A 19,676-nucleotide genomic window follows, 5' to 3' on the forward strand; every position below is an offset into this window, starting at 1 on the left:
GTCCTGTGGGGAAAGTTGTGAATCATGGGGCATGATCTAAGGAAGAGAGAGTGTAGGGTACACAGACAGTGCGTACAGGGGCCTGCATGGAGAAGAATAGGAAATGGCCCACTCTGGGTTACGATACTCCACCAGCCACACATCACCAGAGCCCTCCAGCTAAAAACGTTCTAGAAGACTGCACCTAAGGTGGGATACAAGTTCTTCAGCAGTTTGTGCCAGCTTCTCCCCAGATTACTAAATACCAAACCGTGTCTCCTTTCCATGGCCAGGGCTCTGGGAATTGAGTATGACATGAAAATGATTCCAGACATTTACTACCTGTGACGGTCTACCTCTAAATTCTCAGATTTCTTTCCCCTAAACTTAAAAAAAAAAAATTCATCAAATGTAATTGCACAGTTTAAATTCGAGGAAAGCAGTGTGAGAACAGAAACCAGTGGCTTCTGCCCTTGCTCCCTCAGCAGCCAAGGCTGGCACGAGCCAGCAGGCTCTCTAGAGCACGTGCCCTCTCCTTCTGAAATAATGCACTGCTAGTTCTGAATTTTTAACTTGGTGATCTTTAATTGACTTTTTGCTTCTGAGAAATGAGGCTCTGCTTCTCTTGAAGTAATTATTTAGAATGAGTTAAGGTCTTACTAAATCACCAAACTGAAAATCGCGTCTTTTCTAAACACTTGCATAAAGGAGACATGAGGTGACATGCGCTCCTGTATGAGAGGTTGAAAGTGAACCCAGATTTAGCTGGCCGGAGATGGAGGCCATGCCTCACACTTTATGACACCGCCTGGGGACAACGGCAGCCAGCCCCTTTGTCTGAAGCTCTAAGCAAACAGAGGGGGGAAACAAGAATTTCTTAGGCTTTGTTCCTAGAGCAAAAATCTAGGCCTGGGAGCACAGAAGTATGTTCCAGAATGCTCTCGCAGTTCCATTAGGCTTCTCTGAACAGCACTCCACGATCATTCCTTTGAAAAATTCTCTGTAGCTCTCAGGACAGGGTGAATTCTAGGCTGTTGTCCCCCCCCTTACTCTTTTCTTTCTTTATAAAGAGTACAGCATTCCTAACAGGCAAAGCAGCAATCCTGCAGGCTTTCTCTCTTATTCCTGTGCTATTACATTTAATTTGTGTGCTTTTATAACTTTGTACTTACGCCCACAGGCTTTTGAACAATGGGTGCCCATTCAATAAATTCAAGAAATAAATGACTTGATGACTGTAAGTGCTTTGAACTCATTGGACAGAAGGCTCTACAGAAGTAACATAATAGTAAGGACACTGGGATAAAAGCATAAGGAAAAAAAAACCAATGTAAAGCTTTTTGAGGTGGCACACGCACATGTACACGCACACACAGTTGTCATCCTTTCTTAGACTGCACTCATTTCCTTCACTGGTGCTCAGTTCTCCAAGTCTCTTCCTCATCTATGTTTTGACGGGAAAATGACAAACATTTGTTAAGCCAAAACACACTTCTACTTGCTTTTTAGGAGTATTTTCTTTGAACCATGTGCAGGCTGCCGGTCAGTGTAAGGCAGTGGAGGCCTGAGGCTGACGTCAGGCGTCTTCCTTAATCATGCTCTGCCTTAGTTTTTGAGAAGGGTGTCTCAGTGAACCTGGAGCTCACTGATTTGGCTAGATGGCTGGCCAGCAAGCCTCAGAGAGCTTTCTTTCTCAGCCCCTTCAACACTGGGATGACAAGTGCACACCACTGTGCCCTGGTTTTTATTCAGGTTCTAGGATTTGAACTCATGTCCTCATGCTGTGTGACAAAGCTCTTTAGCCATTTCCCTTGCCCCAAAATGTATTTTAAACAAGCTCACCTATTATAATTAGGGCCCATACAAGAGCATGGTAAAACAACGACACTGGCTACAGGAGTACAGAGTAAGAGAGGCTAAATAGAAGAATGAGGAAAAACTAATGCTAGTTCCCCTTTTTCTTAGACTTCAACTAAAATCATCTGTTACTTAAAACATTAGCATGAATTTTGCTGTCAGTGAACACTAGTTCAACACTGTACTCGTAAGCAGATGGTGCTACCTCCGTATGTCTTCATCCTCACCCTCAATCTGCAACTCAGTTGATTCATTAAGACATGTGGTCCTTGTTAGGTTTCTACTGCCATGCTAAGCCACAACCAAACGCAACTTGCAGAGAAAGGGTTTATTCCATCTTACAGCTCTGGGGTTACAATCCATTAGGAAGGAAGTCAGGGCTGGAGGCAGGAACTAACACAGCGGTCACGATGATTGCTGCTTATTGGCTTAGCCAGCCTGATTTCTTAAAGCACCTAGAAGCTGCACCTCCACCTGGGGGGAGGGGAGCACTGCCACAGTGAGATGGGCCCTCCCACAGCAATCAAGAAAATGCACCAGGCTCACCTACTAGCCAGTCTAGTGGGAGCAGTAGTTTTCAGTCGAGGTTCCCTTTTCCAGAATGACTACAGCTTGTGTCAAGTTGACCGGCCATTGCACATGTCCACCTGGGGCTTGAGATCTCCCCAACTCCCTGTCAGCACTTGGTTTTCTACCCAGCTTCTAAAGGCCGAAACACTCATAGGCTGGGCGGGGCCCCCTTTTCTCTGGTGTCACCTTCTCGCCACAGCTCAGTACATGGTAGTTAAGCACCTGCCACTGAGCTTTCTCTGGGCTTTCCACCACCCTCAACTTTTACTCTTTAAAACCATTTTTTTTTTCCTACGATATTTTACAAAGATACATCAAGGCTGATCACTCCACTACTCAAAATTCTTTAGTGAGTTCATGCTGAACTGTGGGTGATATTCTAACTTCTTACAATGAACGAACTATCAGGCTTGGCAAAACCTGGCACTCATCTATGACTCCAGTCTTTTAATGTTACTCTCTCCCTGCTATCCACGCAGAAATGACCAGTATGGGCCTTTGTACATGTTGTTAGATATGGTATCCTAATTCTTCCCCTAGGTCTACTGTCTATTTACTTACCTGGCAGCTCTCTTAAACATCAGAGGTACCTATGATATACCTATGTCCCTAAATCTAAATTATGATTCTCAAATTCCTCTTGGATTATGCCCCTATTTTCCATAGGTCTGTTCTAATTATGCATTTATTTGCTTGCTAAATGAAACATGCTTTTTCCCCCCTACTCTATTATTTCTTTGAGGCAGGATTCCTGCATCTGTTCCCTTGCCACTGTTTACCAAGTGCTGTGAAGACATGACTTGAACAAATGGTTCAGATACATGTTTATGTATAATAGGCTCTGTCTATTCTACCCAGCTACTAGAAGTAATTGAAAATAACAGAGAAGTAAGGAACAGATTTTTTTTTTTTTTTTTTTGAGGCAGGACCTTACTATGTAGTTCAGGCTATGTAAGCCACAATTAGCCTCAAACTCTTGGCGATCCTCCTGCTTCAGCCTCTAGAGTGCTTGGACTCCAGATATAAGCCACCATGCCATGCATTAATAGGACTGTTTGTTGGGTTTATTTTCAGGTAGAAACCAAAGCATAATCACATTAAGGTATTTCTTTATATAATGCAGATGTTACAAGAAATAAGCAGGTTTCAAATCAGGAATGTCTGAATCCATAATCTGTCCTTGGAGGGTGAAAACCAAAACTCAGACATACAGTATGATTTATTAGTGATTTATATATTAAGAATTTAAGTGTGTCCCCCCAAGAGTGGAGGAACAGGTATCTACTCATGAATGGAGAAAATAGATTTCAACAGTCCAATTTTCATCTGTGTAATTCCCCTTTATGAAACTCTAAATTCAAATTCGTTATACAGTTCTTAATGTAATATAAAGAAACAAAACATGTAATAACAAAACAGAAGATTGCTATGGGTTCCAGACCAGTCTGGGCTATGTAGTAAGATCTTATCTCAACACACCAAAAAACCAAACCAAATCAGAAAAATGAAACAAAAACAAGACAAAACCCAACAACAACAACAACAACAGAAAAGAAACACCTACATATTTCCCTATTTCCAGAATGGTTTTAAAGCGATCTTGTTAGAAGCAGACTCCGCTGCCCTCCCGTTTCTAGGTGGACAGCTCTACCATCGATCTGCACAGGCTAGGCAATAGGTCCTTGTTGATACTTGAGTTAGTAGCAGACCCACAGGCTTGAACAGATTGGGTTTTTGTTTGTATTTTGTTTTGTTTTCTGCAAAACCACTTCATAGGTGGCTGTGTTCTAACTATGATGAATGCGATCTAAGGCAGTGTTTTCTGTAAGTCAGCCAACAGGCTCACTATTGGTTATTTGCTCTAATGCTTCTCCAGAGAGGAGTTTCCCTTAATCTCTTTTGTTACCGTGCACTACCACTCTACCTGAGGGGGAGATTAGCTTGGCTTCTAGCAGAAGGTTCATTGCTGTCACGATCAAAGATGTCTGGATGGGTTGGTCACTGTTTTTGTTGAGTTCAAAGAATATAAGTAAAATGACTAGACACACCAATAGATATGAAGAAAAAATAACCCATACAGATCACTCCTATTCAAATTCAAGATCAAAGGGTTTTATTTATTTAATTGCTTTTATTTTAAATCTGTATATAATCTGTATAATGCTTTTCCCAAGAAGCTCAGGTTCTAAGGATAGTGGGAAAAACAAAATCAGAATATGTTACAATTACTCACCTTTTTTCACAAAACACAAACATGCATCTTCAAATAACAAAACCAAAGCTCTATACAAATGTCACCAGTAAAAATCATCTGGCCTCTTTTTCACTTCTGTCATTAAGATAGATGTCTAGTTGCTAACCAACTAGATTTACTTGGTTGTTGGGTTGTTTCAAAATCAGGTATAGTTCAGAAGTTACATCACAAGACAGACAAGAAATACTCAGAGAATCTAGTTTCATTCCTGTCAGTCTGATCACATCCCTTCAACTCTTCATAGGCAACTGTTACCAATTTCTTCACTTTTCATAGGCCAACTGTTACCAACCAACTTCTTTTACTTTGTCCTTCAACTGTTTTCCAAATTCACATGAATACACCAATCTGAGCATAAAGTGGAGAGGGGTCTTCTCTGGGAGGTGAGCAAGTGGAGGGCAGCTATCAGACAGGATGGGTCCCCTTGCGGAAGAGACAAGGAAGAGCTGGGTACTGGCGCTGACAAAAGACCCCTTATGCACACTGAAAACTCATTTGTGCTAGCACCCTGGGGTGATCTTGAACATCAACCTCCAAATTGTGAGAAGTATTTGCTGAAGTCACTCAATCTATACTTTGTTATGACACCCCGAGCCAACAACACAGGCTGAAAACACGGCCCTACAGGGAAGAATCACTCATCGCCTGCTGCACTGACCAGCGCTGCGTGGAAAAGGGAGTGCCACACACTTCTTAGGCCCTTTGGCAAAACCCCAATTTAAGATCTCAGAAAACACCCGAAGAGACTACAGGTTACTACTCAATGTATGAAAACAACCAAGTCTGCCTGCCCTAGTGAGTGAAAAGGACATGCTAAGTGCCTTCACTTAAGCCCTGAAGTGTAGTTCTTAAACAGTAGCTACGTGAAAGCAGCTGTTATATTAATAAATACAAGAAAAACTGACATAGTCCAATAACAGAATGGACTCTAACACCTGTCAAAGTAAGAATGACCTTGCTTTTCTACTTCCCAAAGTAAACCAATTCCCATTACTGAACCCTCTACATTCATATCTTAGAAACCCAAGTAATTCATGAATACATTAAGTTGCCAAGGCTTTACTTGGAACGCATGGACTTAAATAATGCCACAAGTCAACTGGACAGATGCGTTTCACGGTCCTTCTCCATGCTTCTGTGATGATCCGCAAATATTTCTGAAAGGATTATTCTTGTAAGAATTTTTCAGAAATCCATGGGAAAAAAAAGCTAGAACTGAATTCTCAAATACAATTTGTTTTCAGAAATTAAATCAATCAAGGAAAAGATTGAATTTCCACTCATACAATGAGTAAGATTACTGTGTTGTTTTTTTTTTTTTTGGTCTTATTTAGAGAAACTAAAATAAAGTGCCATTTCTAAAACATTTGTAGCTTTGACTATAATCAACTGAAATAATAAGATACCAGCTCAAAAAAATTCTTTTCATTTAAGCCTCTTTTGTAATACTGCTTTTTAATAACCCTCATAATAGCCGAATTAAAGGACCCCAACAGAAATCATTCATCCCACATAAAACAAACATTGCCTTTTCTTCTTAGCTTTGTTTTACAAGCTACATTATTTCCAGATGACGCTGGAGGGGACTATGGTTTCAAGAATGAGATGCTTAAGTGGACAGCTGCTTTCTATTTGCCATGTAAATCAAGGGTAAATCAAAGAAAATTCCAAATAGTAGGACCCCTACCCCGCCCCCATTAGGAACAACAAATTCAGGCAGAAAGGAAGAAGAAAAAGCAATGTGAATACAAGCAAACAGAAAATAAAAACGGGGTTTCGGGTTTCTTAACCAAATAAAGGGAAACACGGAGACACCACTAGGAAAGGTGGTGGCACACCGATCCATACGGTAGGGGGCAAGTAAACTGTTTCCCTAGAATAGAAAGGGGGAAAAGAGACTGATTAGGTTTTTCCTTAAAAAAAAAAAAAAAAACAAATGTACCATACATTAGTGCTGAATTTAATATTCATGGTTATTTTTTCTATGCGCTTTAAACTTTACTTAGAACATTAGTTAATCACTGCCATAGACCATGCAAACATGTCCTATTTCTTTTTAGAAGCCACAGGAAGGAACATAAACATTATTTAAACACTGTAAATGACCTTTTAAAACCCTTAACGAGAGGTGTCCACCACATTCCTGCAGAAGCACCCGTAAGCCCCCTTGCCCTGACCACAGAGGGGCACCCTTCACCCCAACACAAGATTGCCTCTCCAGAGGCACTGGTCCTTACACACAAGATGGGAGCCCGCCAACTACAAGTTCTCAGATGAGAATGGAACCAGAACTGTCCTCCAAAAACCCGGACCCCTGATTCCCAGCAGAAAGTAGTGCAGTCATGAGAGGACCGGTCTTGAGGAAATAAGTCTTTATCTGACATTTAAGAACAACTGTATCCATACAGGTGGTATGGGAATGTAGAAATTTTAAAAAAGGAAATATTTCATTATAATACTAAAACCACCAACCTTACTTGTGAGTATACACCCAGAGGAAATGAAATCAGCACCCAGAGTTATCAGCACCCTCATATTCACTGTGTCATGATCCCCAAAAGTGGAGACAGGAGGTCAGCTAACCATTTCCTCACAGATGAATGGCTAACCAACCACAACCCAATGCTGTTCCGCATAAAATGGGGCGTCTGCATCTGAAGTTGCTTGGGCATAGGCTATGTGAGAAGACAAATACTGTGTGATCTCCCTTATGTATGGAACCTTAAGCTGAACTCACAGCAGTAGAGAGGAAGTAGCTAGCAGATGTTCATAGGAGGGCATGAGCTTTCAGCTGTACAACAAATGAGCTTTGTAGACTTGATGTACAGATGTGAACTGTATTTAGGAATATTCTTAAGTGTACCTGAGTTAATAGATCTCAAATGTTCATTACACACACACACACACACACACACACACACACACATACACACACACGGCAACCACATGAGGTGATGAATATGCTAATTGGCTTATTATGGTAAACATTTTACAGCGTATATTAAACTATTCCCTGTTTATAAATGTAGAAAGAATTAGAAAAACTGATAGTCACCAGGAAATCTGTGATCTGTGCTATAGGCATTATTTGACAGAAAAGGATTTGGCATAGTTTAAGCAACTCTGTAAGTTCAAAGTAATTACAAAGGGAAAAACAAGTTCACAGTGTGAAGGCACACTGCCCTAGCGGAGGGATCTAGGGAAGCAGCAGCAGTGGCAGCAGCACGGTGGCTCCCACACACTGCTGGGTAACTTCTGCCCAAGAAGGCCCAGCCCTGTTCAAAGAACTCACTGGCAGTCTAGCAGTATGAAGCACAGGACAAGAAATACCATGAGGACATCATGGAGACATGACAAACAACAACTCAACGTGGGACCCAAGAAAAGAATGAAGGCTCTAATGTCGCAATTCGTGTGTTAGCCATGTTTTAGTTTTGAGAAGTTTTACATGCTCACTAAGATATTAACAAAAGGGGAAACTGAGTGAAGTATAAGGAGAAACCCTTCTCCTCCTGTCAGACTTCCTAGTGCTGACCACTGTAATCTGAAAAGTGTATTTTCAAGTATGTATGTGTAACCCAATACAAAGTTAAAAAGGATTTATGTTATAGATATTTGCCACATAAATCTCTATAAAGATTAAATTCTCTTTTCAAAAAGCTGCAGAATAATGCAGTGGATTAGTTATACTCCAATGAGTGATTAATATTTATTTTATGTTGGGGTGAGATGGTACCCACATGGAGATCAGAGGATGGTCTGTGGGAGCCGGCCGTCTTCTCTCACCACGTGTGCTCTGGGGATAGAAGTCAAGTATTGGAAGACCCAAGTCACGTGGCCGGCATCAGCAGTAAGCCCCTTCCCCACTGAGCCTCTCTCTGGAGCCTCATCAGTGCTTTAGCGGTGCCATTTCCTCTTGCTCTACAATGCTGAGAGGCACAAACACCTTTGTGTTCCTGTGCAGCATACTGACTAGCACTTTCTAAGGTCAAGTTAGTGCTCAACAAATATATTTACCTCCTTGAAAGTATTGGTCCCACTCCTCCAAATGCTACTTTAGAAAAATGGCTTCACCCACTCAACAAGAGGGAAGCCATGCCTGACACTGGAAGAATAGCCTGCTACTTAGAGCTACTGAAGTCTTGGAGAAGAACCTATCACTGTGGCTTCACTAAATACACTCTAAATATTTGTCCTTAGATCACAGGTAAGAGCAGCCCCCACTTCTCATCAAGGAAACTCTGATTTGCAACAGATGGACAACATTACAGAACACAGCATTACAATTCGGAAGCGCGGAGCCCAGTGTCAACTGAAACAGCTACAGCACAACTCCCACACCTAAGGCTCAGGGATCTTCATGGAAGAGGAGGAGGAAAGGTTTTAAGAGTCAGAGGTACAGGAACTTTGCTGTGTGACTGTGTCTCCTTAAATAGGCAGAGAAGCTACACCCACGAAGTCTCACCAGCATAGCTGCCTAAGGATGACCTGAACAAGGAAGACAACAGCAGACATGCTAGTGTGGAAGGGGGAACACGAGGCCTCAACCCTAGACAGAGAACTATAGGCAACTAAGGGACACTGAGATGGGTGGGAGAGAAGGCAGAGGTCCTGAGTTCAATTCCCAGCAACCAAGTGGTGGCTCACAACCATATATACTGGGACGTAAGCCCCTCTTCTAGCTGTACAAATAGATAGATCATTCATCTACATAAACAAATAAATAAATTTAAAAATGTTGAAGGTGGAGAAATAGTCTTCCCCCAGGAATGAGGACACCAATCGGTTATCTAATACCAAATGGTCATCCCTGAAAACATACATACAAGTAACATTACACAAACTGAGCAGGTCGCATTTTAATACTTAAGGATGGACACAAACACACACAATTTCAAGTGTATGACTCAGCATTTCTGGTGTATTCCCAGACTTGTGCAGCCACCTTAATTTCACTTGAAAGCATTTTAGAATTCCTACAGCATACACCAGGTCTGTCATTAGTTTCACGCCATTCTGCCTCGTACCCACAGGCCTAGGCACTTACTGCCTGCTTTTCCAGGCCCTGCCTGTTCTGGACATTTGAACGAATGGGACAATACGGCTTGTGATTCCGTTCCTGGCATTATGTTTCCTAGGTTCTTCTGTATGAGGAGTGCATCTCTTCCCTCCTTTCCCTCAATGACTAATGAAACCACATTTCATTTAGTCCTTGACCATGGTGGACAGTCAGACTGCATTCATTTTAAAGGTTATGAAATGGTTCTATGAAGATTCACATACTGAAGTGGATATATGAGTTCAATTTATATGTATCGTATTAGTAATATAATAGCTGGCTCATATGTACCTGAATCATTTTTCAAAATGACGGTAGCCTTTTTCTCATTCCCACAGTAGCCTGTGAGAGTTCTCCTTTCTTCACATGCTTGCTAATACTACCCGCCTTTCACATCCTGTCATCCTGGCAGATGAGAAGAGTTCACCCACTATGATCCTGATTCACATTTCCCTAATGACTGGAGTTTTTTTTTTTAATGACTTCCATTATTTCTACCCTTTTGGAGAAACGTTGACACAAACCCTTTCCCACTTAGAACTGCAACAAAATCTAACTTGCATCACAGACTAACAAGCAGCCCAGCTGTCCTCCATACAAGGAACCCGGGTTCTAGGCAATACCACCTTCTGGGCTGTTGCAGTCTCCCACCGGTTTCCCATATCCAGCTGGCAGATGAAGAGAAGAGACTGGTGGAGGACTGTAGAGTCAAATGGCACTTTCGCCTGTGCATCCTGCACTGTAGCCAGCCTTACAGCTCTGTTCTGGAAGCAAGTGAGTGGGAAAATGTTGCCTTGCTGTCTAACGGGGAGAGGAAATGGTTCCAAGGAGTACTTTGTCAGTCTGCATCACCCAAAGCTTAGTGGGGGGCCTGTATATACTTAGCAGTCAGGAAAGGCAGCTGAATGGCTAAAAGCCTACCAACAGGACCCTCCTATGCTCATGAAGAGTATTCTGGCTTGGCTTATCTCTGGGCCTGCAGGGCATAGTGATCCACTGGTCAGTGTCACAAACAAGGTCAAGAACTCTGAGAAGTAGGGTCCTGTGTTTGTGTCAAGTAACTGCTCAGTGCTCCTGCACTGATGGCAGTGCCCTGGAGTCTCGCTGCTCACCCGCTGCTGATGAATGTGGCTCTCTGGGACTAGAGCTGCAGTTTATGTCACACCTAGCCTCCTCTTGCCACAAGCTCTTCCTGTCATTGGCATAGAGGCAGCTTCATTCTCTGTCACCTGCATGCCCAGAGCCCTCCTACACCAAGAGTAGCCTTTAAGTTCTTTTGTATCTCTCATGGCAAAGAAGTCAGCTACAAATGTTCTGGTTGCCCTGCCTTAAATTGTGCTGTTTGTATCTTTACTATTGAATTGTATGGCTTTGCACATATTCTGGATACATGATTTGAAAATATTTTCTCCCATTATGTGGGCTACCTTTTCACTCTTTATTTTTGATATAAAGTATCTCTACATAGCCCAGCTCTCCTGGAACTCAGTATGAAGACCACATTGGTCTCAAACTCAAAGAAATACCTCCCCAGTGTTTCTTTTTTTTTTTTTTTATCAGCCACCTCTATGTCCTATTTGGGTCCTATGAAAGCAACGTGTTCATTTTTATTTTTCTGGAGGCAGGTCGGCCCTGAACTCACTATACATCTGCGGATGACTTTGAACTTCAGATCCCCCTTCCCACCTTCCCAGTGCTGGGAATCCCAGAGTGCACTTTCACAGCTGGGTTCTATGATACTGGAGATCAAACCCAGGACCTTGTGAATGCCAGATGAGCATTTGACCTAAACTACCCAACGTTTTAAATTGTGATGAAGTCTGATCTATCTATTCTTCTTTCGTTCTTTGTGCTTTTGGTGTGTCTAAGGAGTGTTTGCTGAATCCAAACCCATAATGATTTACTTATATTTCATCTAAATTCCATATGGTGTTTGGCGGTCTGGTTAGTCTGTGGCACACTCTCAGGATCTGCTGTGTATGAGGCGTATACAACTCAGGGCTGATGTACAACTCCTGAGCACCTGCATAAGCTGGGTACTGCCACACCCAAAGCACGCAGTGAGGAGAGGGTTGTTCTTTTTCACTTCCACACCACTGCTCAAAGCGAGAAACTGCTGTAATGTTTCTCATCTTAACCTCTCCTTGGAAAGTATTTTCCAAGTAGGGCATGGTATTGCTGGCCCGTGGTCCTGTCACTTGGGGGAATGTGGGGCAGAAAGCCACAGGTTTAAAGGTAGCCTGGGCTCTGCTGTGAGTTCTAAGGCCAGCCTGGGCCATATGAAGAGGCTCTGTCTCAAAATTCAAACCAAGACACAGGTGTGATGGGATCCAGTTCAGGTATCAGCTTCCTTTAGAGCTGGCTGCTGCAGCCTCTCACCTGCGTCCAAAGCTGTCCCCCTCTCTCTTTCAACATCCTTTAGGTTTGGTTGTGTGTGTGTGTGTGTGTGTGTGTGTGTGTGTGTTTTCCACCATCTGTTGAATTCTATTTTACTCTTGCATTTGAAATTCTTTATGTGCAGTAATGTGCACTCTTCACTCTAACCACACTAACATAATTCCAAAGGAGAGGACTTGTTAATATACTAGTCAATGTCGCTCTCCCTATAGTAGATACATGTAAAGCCAGTAACCATGAGCATGTTTCAAAAGTGAAACTCCTGAAAGGAGCTCCTTTAAAAGTGGCAAGTGTACTTCCAATGGTTTTGGTTATACCATTATGGCCAAGATAACTGTTCCATGCTCTGTGAATGGTACATTCTCTACCCAGTCCCGAGGCCAAAGAACAAACACTAACAAGAAATGTTAAAGATAGAATAGCACAGGCAAACCTCAGAGTTAGATTTTCTTGGTGTAGGAATCAGGTCAGAATACCCTTTACTATATTTCTGGAAAACACTGAATGCTTAAAAGCAAATAAACATTATATAAACAAACACGAAAGACAATTCTTAAGTGCTAGCCACTGGAAGGGCAAGGCAACAAACTCAGTGGCAAAGCAGCTCGCGGTTCCATGTGGGACAGCACTGATCAGCAAGCACGACTTCAGGAAAACAAGTTTCAGGAGCATGGCTTTGGTTTTTAGTAAGTTGAGAGCCAAGAGGGCCAGGAATAAATCAGACAAGTAAAGCTCAACAACATTCTATTTGTTTTGAAGAAAAAAAGAAAAAAAAAGTTCCTCAACTGCAAACGAATCAAACTAACATCAGATCATGTAGTAATTAATGAAGACATCTAATAAGCAAGCACAGACGTTACCCATGTTCACCACACAATAAAAACGAATCTGTACCTAGATAAGGGTCAAACAATTTTCATTCCACACCCACAGATACAATGGACTCTAAGACTTCCAACCCAGGGCATCTGCAGTGGATCCCAGTTTGCAGAGCTGGGTTTTATCCTCATCAGCTGATATTCACAGGGCGAGGGATGTGGCTCAGGCGGCACAGTGCTTGCTGGCACGAAGCCTGGGTTCCACCCCAGAGCCTTAAAAACCAGGTGTGATGGTTCATGCTTGTCATCGCAGCAGTGGGAGCGGGAGGGTGCAGACAGGCTAAAACTGCCCTCGGCTGGAAACTCTGTCTTCCCCTAATCTCCAAATCTATTTTTTTTCCAGTCTACAAAATGATACTTTTCTATGTTTTTTTCTTTTCTTCTTTTTTGTTTTGGGGGGGGGTTTAAGACAGGGGTTGCTCTGTATAGCTCTGGCTGTCCTGTAACTCACTCTGTAGACCAGGCTAGCTTCAAACTCACAGAAATCCACCTGCCTCTGCCTACCAAGTGCTTGGATTAAAGGAAATGCCACCACTGTCTGGCAATTTCTGTGTCTTTAAAGTACATTCAATTGTGTAGGAGAGAACCAACGACAGCATAAAAGTGTATATTTAATTGTGAGTATGTGTATGTGCATAAGAGATACACACATCAATAGTTCTCAAAGATTTTTGGTCTCAAGAGACGTCTTTGCACATTTTAACCATCAGATGCTCTGAAGCAGCTGTTTTCAAGTAGATTACACACATTGGTATTTACCATAGTATAATTTTTTTTAAAACCAAGAAACATTTAGGACATTAAAAAGTAAAACAATAAAAAACAGAAGTACTAATTCTTCAAGCTGTCACGCATCGGGTAGCTTCTGAACATAATTCATGTTTTGTAGAGACAAAGAAAAAGAAGGCTCCAGGCAGCACTGAGCCGAGCTGCTGGCTACTGCATCTGCTCAGCTGACTGCCCACCCCGATCCTTCTCCTGTGGACCACTGCTGGATCCTTCTAGATGCTACCTGTGTTTACTTACTACCTGAGTGAGATGATAGACTCAGTCTGCCAGAAGATTCGAAAACTCTCTGAAACAGTAATGACAGCGTGCTTTCTGTGGTTCTGCCCAGAGCACAAGTTAGAGTTTTCTTACTTTAAATAGTTGCTGAGGTGATGTTGGAGCTAAGGAAATTGCCTCCATGACGCTGACACGATAGATAATTTGAAAAACATGGTTATAGTTTAAAAGCAAGTACAACTTGTTCACTATCACCTTCTATATTCAGGCTCTGTTACACACGATTAAGTTGCCTGAGTAGTACCACAGTGTCTTTAAAGGCCGCGCAGAGCCTCTCTAGTCTTCCACTCACTGAGCTAAGTTGCGGAAGCCTCTCATGGAGAGACACAGGCCAGCCACAGAGCATTAACAGCTCTCCCAAGCACCTCTCCTGCCCCAGGGTACACTCTATGGCGGACTAGAGTACAGTTTCTGTATTATTTTCCCTTAAGCAGTCAGGGCAGTTTCCTCATTATCTGAAACTTGATGGGGGGGCGGGTTTCCCACAAGGTGTTTAGACAAACATGGTTGTACTAACACTAATATTTTTGTAACTTGCAATGTGCTTTTGACGTTATTACTCAACTGACTTGTGAATTATACAGTGTAACGAGGATAAACATTTTCTTAATAAACTTAGAAACCTCTACGTAGACCCTAAGTGTTCTATGTGTTACGGCAAGAAGGAAAACATAGGCTTATTTTTAAGCACTTATTAAACTCTGCTAATATGGTGTCTCCACTCTGGTGCAGAAAGCACACATCTGGGACTCCAGAGCTGCAGAGACCCTCTCCTTCTCCTTTTCCAGCTTTGCAAACAAGCCGTCTGGGGCTAGTACAGAACATGGAATTCTCTGTCTGCTGCCAAGGATACTTAACAGGTTAAAATTCTGAGGAATTAAAAAAAAAAAAAAAAAAGAGGAAACACACCCATTTCCTTGCCAACATTTTATCTTATTTTATTCATTATTATTGTGTGTGTGTAATGCATGTGTGGGGGAGAGTACACCACAGTGTGTGCATGGAGGTCTGGGGACAATTTTGTGGAAGTCCTCTCTTTCCACACTTTCTAGGTCCTGGGGATTGAACTCAGGTCATCAGGATTGCACAGAAAACTCTTTCCCTGCTGAGCCCTGTTGCAGGCCCACTAATGATTTCTTAAATCACCGTCTGAACCCCTGGCACAGGGAATGATTCAGCTGCCACCATTCCTGCTCCATCAGCTCTGGGAAAAGGCAGTAGGAAAGGCCTGAGTCTCCTTCTCACATGCTCAGGATTAAGAGCAAGGGCTGCAGTGACAGGTCCCCAGTGAGACCGTCCCGGTGATTCCAGGATGCAGAGGCTCAAGACCAGCTGACAAGTTTACAGATGCAGAAGCCCTCTAAGGGACTGAAAACTGTGGCATTCAAGTATATATAACAAAACTGGTTTTTCCATTATAATCATATTCGTGACTGACAAGCACCATTAACTATGACCGTTTCCTCTAAGAGAGTGGTCTGCACGTGTCCTCTGTTACTGTGTAATTGGTCTGAGAGGTTTTTTTTTTTTTTTTTTCTTTTCTCGACTCACTGCCAGGATTTCTGATTACTAACAATCACTAGGTTGATTTTTTTTCAACTATTTCATAATAAGCACAAAATAAGGTTTTTAGCAGAGCACAGTCATATTCAGTGAAGTACTTAGAGACATTTGTGACAATGAGAAGGCGGCTACTTACATAATCTGGGAGAGGGACATCACTGGAACTCAGGGAACCGCTCAGGGACTGGGTGGCTTGTTCCAGAACTTTGTTGTGTTTTTTAGACAGCAAAGAAAACAAACTGAAAAAGCACAAAGGAAAACCCAATTACATTAAGAAAACTAAGTCCTTCCTTTTCTAGATCTAACATGGAATTGTAAAGTTCCTAGCTGATGACAGCCGCTCGGCAACCCACTCTAAGTTGCTCGGGCCAGCAGATCTGAGTTGCTCATTCTTTCAAGTAAGTATGTTGGCTAAGTCTAGTTCTCTAGTGTTACTGGACCACAGATGTATTAGATGACATTTCTCAAGAAAGATTTTTTTTTCAAACTTTTTAAAATTAATTGTTTTGTGTTGAGGAAGGGTGATTTTTAAGGATATATTTTATGAGATTTCTACTCTGGTCATGATGGGTTAACTGGTACCAGATGAACTTTCCCGCAGCAATCAACTAAAATGTAGAGGAAACATATAAAACAACTGTTTTGGGTCAATCAGAAATATAAGATCAGGATTCCTAAAACAAGAGAAACACGAGAACTTGACAATGGTGAGTTTCTGTCTAAAGACAGAATTGAACCTAGCCTATGGTTCAGAACATTAGGAACTCAGTAGTGTGGAGCAATGATGTGCTGAGAAGACAGAGACCGGGATTTGGGATAGCCATCTCTGAACTTGGGAACTTTATATGAGATAGGAGGAAACTGCAAGAAAGGTCTAGCAATCAGAGTGTCTGAAAAGTATTGAGATGGACCTGTGAAGACAAGAACCCAAAAGATGTACAGTGAACTGCTGGGGGCCTATACAATGAACAGATTTTGGAATTCAAAACACATTGACGACTACTGATGATCCAACCAGCCAGTGGATAAAACTCCCTGTCTGTAGCGTGGCGTGTGTTCCTGAATGGTCACTTAAGAAATAGGAACATTTCAGAATATGGATTACTGTGATCTAAGAGGCATCTTAATAAAGTTATAACAAGGAACAATATTAAAAGAATAAAGGTGATTTACATTAAATATACATGAGCTATACACTCCAATTAAAATGTCAGTGTTTTTTATTAAGAATGGATGAATATCAAGACCCAACTATGTATTATTTAAAAGAAATGCTTATAAACCTAAAGATAGGAGTGCATAGTTATAAGAAAGATAGGATGGCCAGATTAACTGCAGAAAGAGAATTATTATCAGAGATAGAAAGAAGGATTTAATAATGATGAAAGCTGACAGAGAAGATTTAGTTCCAAATGTATATGTCTAATACTAGGGTCACAAATATGTATTTTATGCGCACACATATATATGTCCTAATAGTAAACATGTATAGTCAGATATTCTAATAGTGAACCTACTGTACTAACCAATAAAGACTCTATGAGTTAGATGGAAGCTTAAAAATAAAGGCAATTTTGATTCTATGTACTTTCCATTTTACCTTGAGGTGTGATCTGTAGTATTTTTTTAAAATGCTAAAACTATGATTTTAGTATTTCTTAGTGATGTTTTTGTAAATAGAATATGAATTGGTTATCAATTTTGGAAAGGCCTTATTTATTTCAGACAGATCAAGCAGGATAATTCAAGAAGCCAAGATCAATAAACATTCTTTCTAGATTAGAGTGCGTTCTTGTCTATCTTTTTTTTTTTTTTTTTTTTTGCTGTTTTTTGGCAACACTGAGGATTGACCCAAGGATCCACATATACTGGATGAGTGCTCTACCACTAAGCTACACCCTTAAACTACTTTTCACTTCCTAAAATTTCCTCCCCTTTCCCTCTCTCTAGTATGTAAAGTTCTGGGTATTAAACCCAAAGACTTGTGGATGTCAGGCACACAGACCATAGAGCTGCACTCACAGCCTTAAGTTTTAACTAATATTTCTGGCTTTTTAATGTGGGTTCTGTGGATGACACTCAGGTTCCTGACCTTGTAAGGCAGGAACATCCCTGATGGAACCACCTTTCCAGCCCAGGGATGCTGAGACTAAAATTGTTTGGTGACCAATTCTAGCACAGGTTATGTATGATACAACCTAGAGGCATAAACCGGATGCTCCAAAAGGGAGCAACCATAGAGAGGCCTTAGACCAGCCAGCTTGGTGCAAGAGGCAGGGCCAAGGGGAACAAAGCATGTCCTCTTGCTGAAGTTGCAGAGGAGGAATGCAGGGCTGCTCTCTCAGTTCACAAACCTAGGGACATCCCAATTCACACCCCCTCTCTCTTTCTATGGAAAGTCACTTGAAATTGTTTCCTCTGGAAAAGGCAGGCCAGTTTGTTTGTTTACTTTACAAGGGAATACTAGCAATCTGTTTCTCTTGTTAGGAGACCAAACAAGGGAAGGAGCTGCACTCCCAGCATAAGGTACTTCAGTTGAGCATGATGGAAGATCTGCTGATTAAGGGCATCAAGTATTGAAGCACACTTCCCCAAGAAGCTGTGGCTATGGTTTCCAGCTTTAAGAAAGTTTGTGCAAGAACAGATAATGTGAGGTCTCTTCCAGTTCTCTATCATGAATGAGGCACAGAATTCACACATACTCTAAGTTGTTATTCTCATACAACTTAATAGGTTTTCCCCTCACACTTTACATCTACTGCTTGCAAAATCTTGTGTGTGCTTTTTTTAACATTCTAATTTTGGCTTTCATTTAGCATTTTTAAGGCGAAATGACCTAAATTTATATGAGAATGACTTGCAAATTGCAGAGTGAGAAAAAGGAACTTCTGCTTAAGCTCTGCATCCTTAGCACTCAGCCCCGGCTCAGTGCTAGTTAAAGCAGTAGAGAGCCGGGATGGCTGCACACACAGGAAAAGCCGATCATAAATGGAAGCGAGGCTGATCCTTGGGGTGATGGGTATTCAGTCGGAGGGGCATAACTCCAAAAAAAGTTAGAGAAAGATTAACTTTTCTTTAAGTACAACAATATCTATTATAAACTGGAAATTCAGTGAGAAACTAAAACATGGATCTCTCTCTCTTTCTCTCTCTCTCTCTCTCTCTCTCTCTCTCACACACACACACACACACACACACACACACACACTCATTCTTCTTCCCCATTGGGTACACAGTGGGGATTACTATATGCTCTTTGGGAGCAGGAGGCTGGAACACTAACTATATCCTTTAAAAAGTCTGATAAGAAAGAACACGCTTTCCTGCGAAAATCAGAGCTCCTGCCAGGAGACAGCATTGCAAAGGAGAAGGCAGCATGTAAATAAAAAATGTGTGGTCAGTCCAAACTGGGACGTGCTGAGAAGATCACAAGCTGGCACAAATGGCTGCAGCTGAGGGTGCACAGACGGCAGGGCATGAGACCAGAATGAAGACAGTTTAAAGACAGACTGTGAAGAGACGGACGCTCACGACACATCAAAAACCCTGGGCTATGTTCTATACAGTTGAGGAGCTGGTGAAAATGCTGACAGAGATGTGGTCCCAGCCTGAGGAGCTCAAGTCTACAGTGTAAGGTCTGAAAGCAGAGATGCTCTGCCAAAGTGCTCTGGGGCACAGAGGAAGGCGAGGTACATTCCACCGAGGAATCAGGCTTGGCTGTGGCCCCGAAGTTTAGGAGTTTGCTAACTGGAAAAGTAAAGGAGGATGAAGAGCAATTTGAAAGTTGAAACAGTATATAGAAGGTGTGCTGAAAGACTGTATAGCCTGCAAAGCAAGACTGGAGAAAATCCAGTGAGATGAACATGGGGAGATGGGGCAAGACAGGAAGCCAGCAAGGACAACAGCAGTCGAGAACAACAGACACTGCCTGCCTTCCTGGAGGGCATGAGTGCCATGGGATGCCAGTGAGGGCTGCACCTGCAGCTGGTCAAATACAGGAAAGTGCTTCTGGGGTGATGCCTAAGTGCTGCCTTAAGGAAAAACTACGAGTTGG

At 42.0% G+C, this 19,676-nt stretch overlaps 1 protein-coding gene across 4 annotated transcripts in view; it reads right to left on the reverse strand.

Moving 5' to 3' along the window:
* Dym (dymeclin) overlaps positions 1 to 19,676 on the reverse strand; it is a 272,516-nt gene that overhangs the window by 80,567 nt on the left and 172,273 nt on the right. For all 4 annotated transcript variants that reach the window (XM_060377040.1, XM_060377038.1, XM_060377039.1 and 1 more), the window contains one exon: positions 15,759 to 15,861. In XM_060377040.1, coding sequence (XP_060233023.1) covers positions 15,759 to 15,861 — 103 coding nt within the window. The remainder of the gene's footprint in view (positions 1 to 15,758; positions 15,862 to 19,676) is intronic.

The sequence above is a fragment of the Meriones unguiculatus genome, chromosome 2 (assembly GCF_030254825.1).
Source record: "Meriones unguiculatus strain TT.TT164.6M chromosome 2, Bangor_MerUng_6.1, whole genome shotgun sequence".
In the NCBI taxonomy this organism is placed as follows: domain Eukaryota; kingdom Metazoa; phylum Chordata; class Mammalia; order Rodentia; family Muridae; genus Meriones; species Meriones unguiculatus.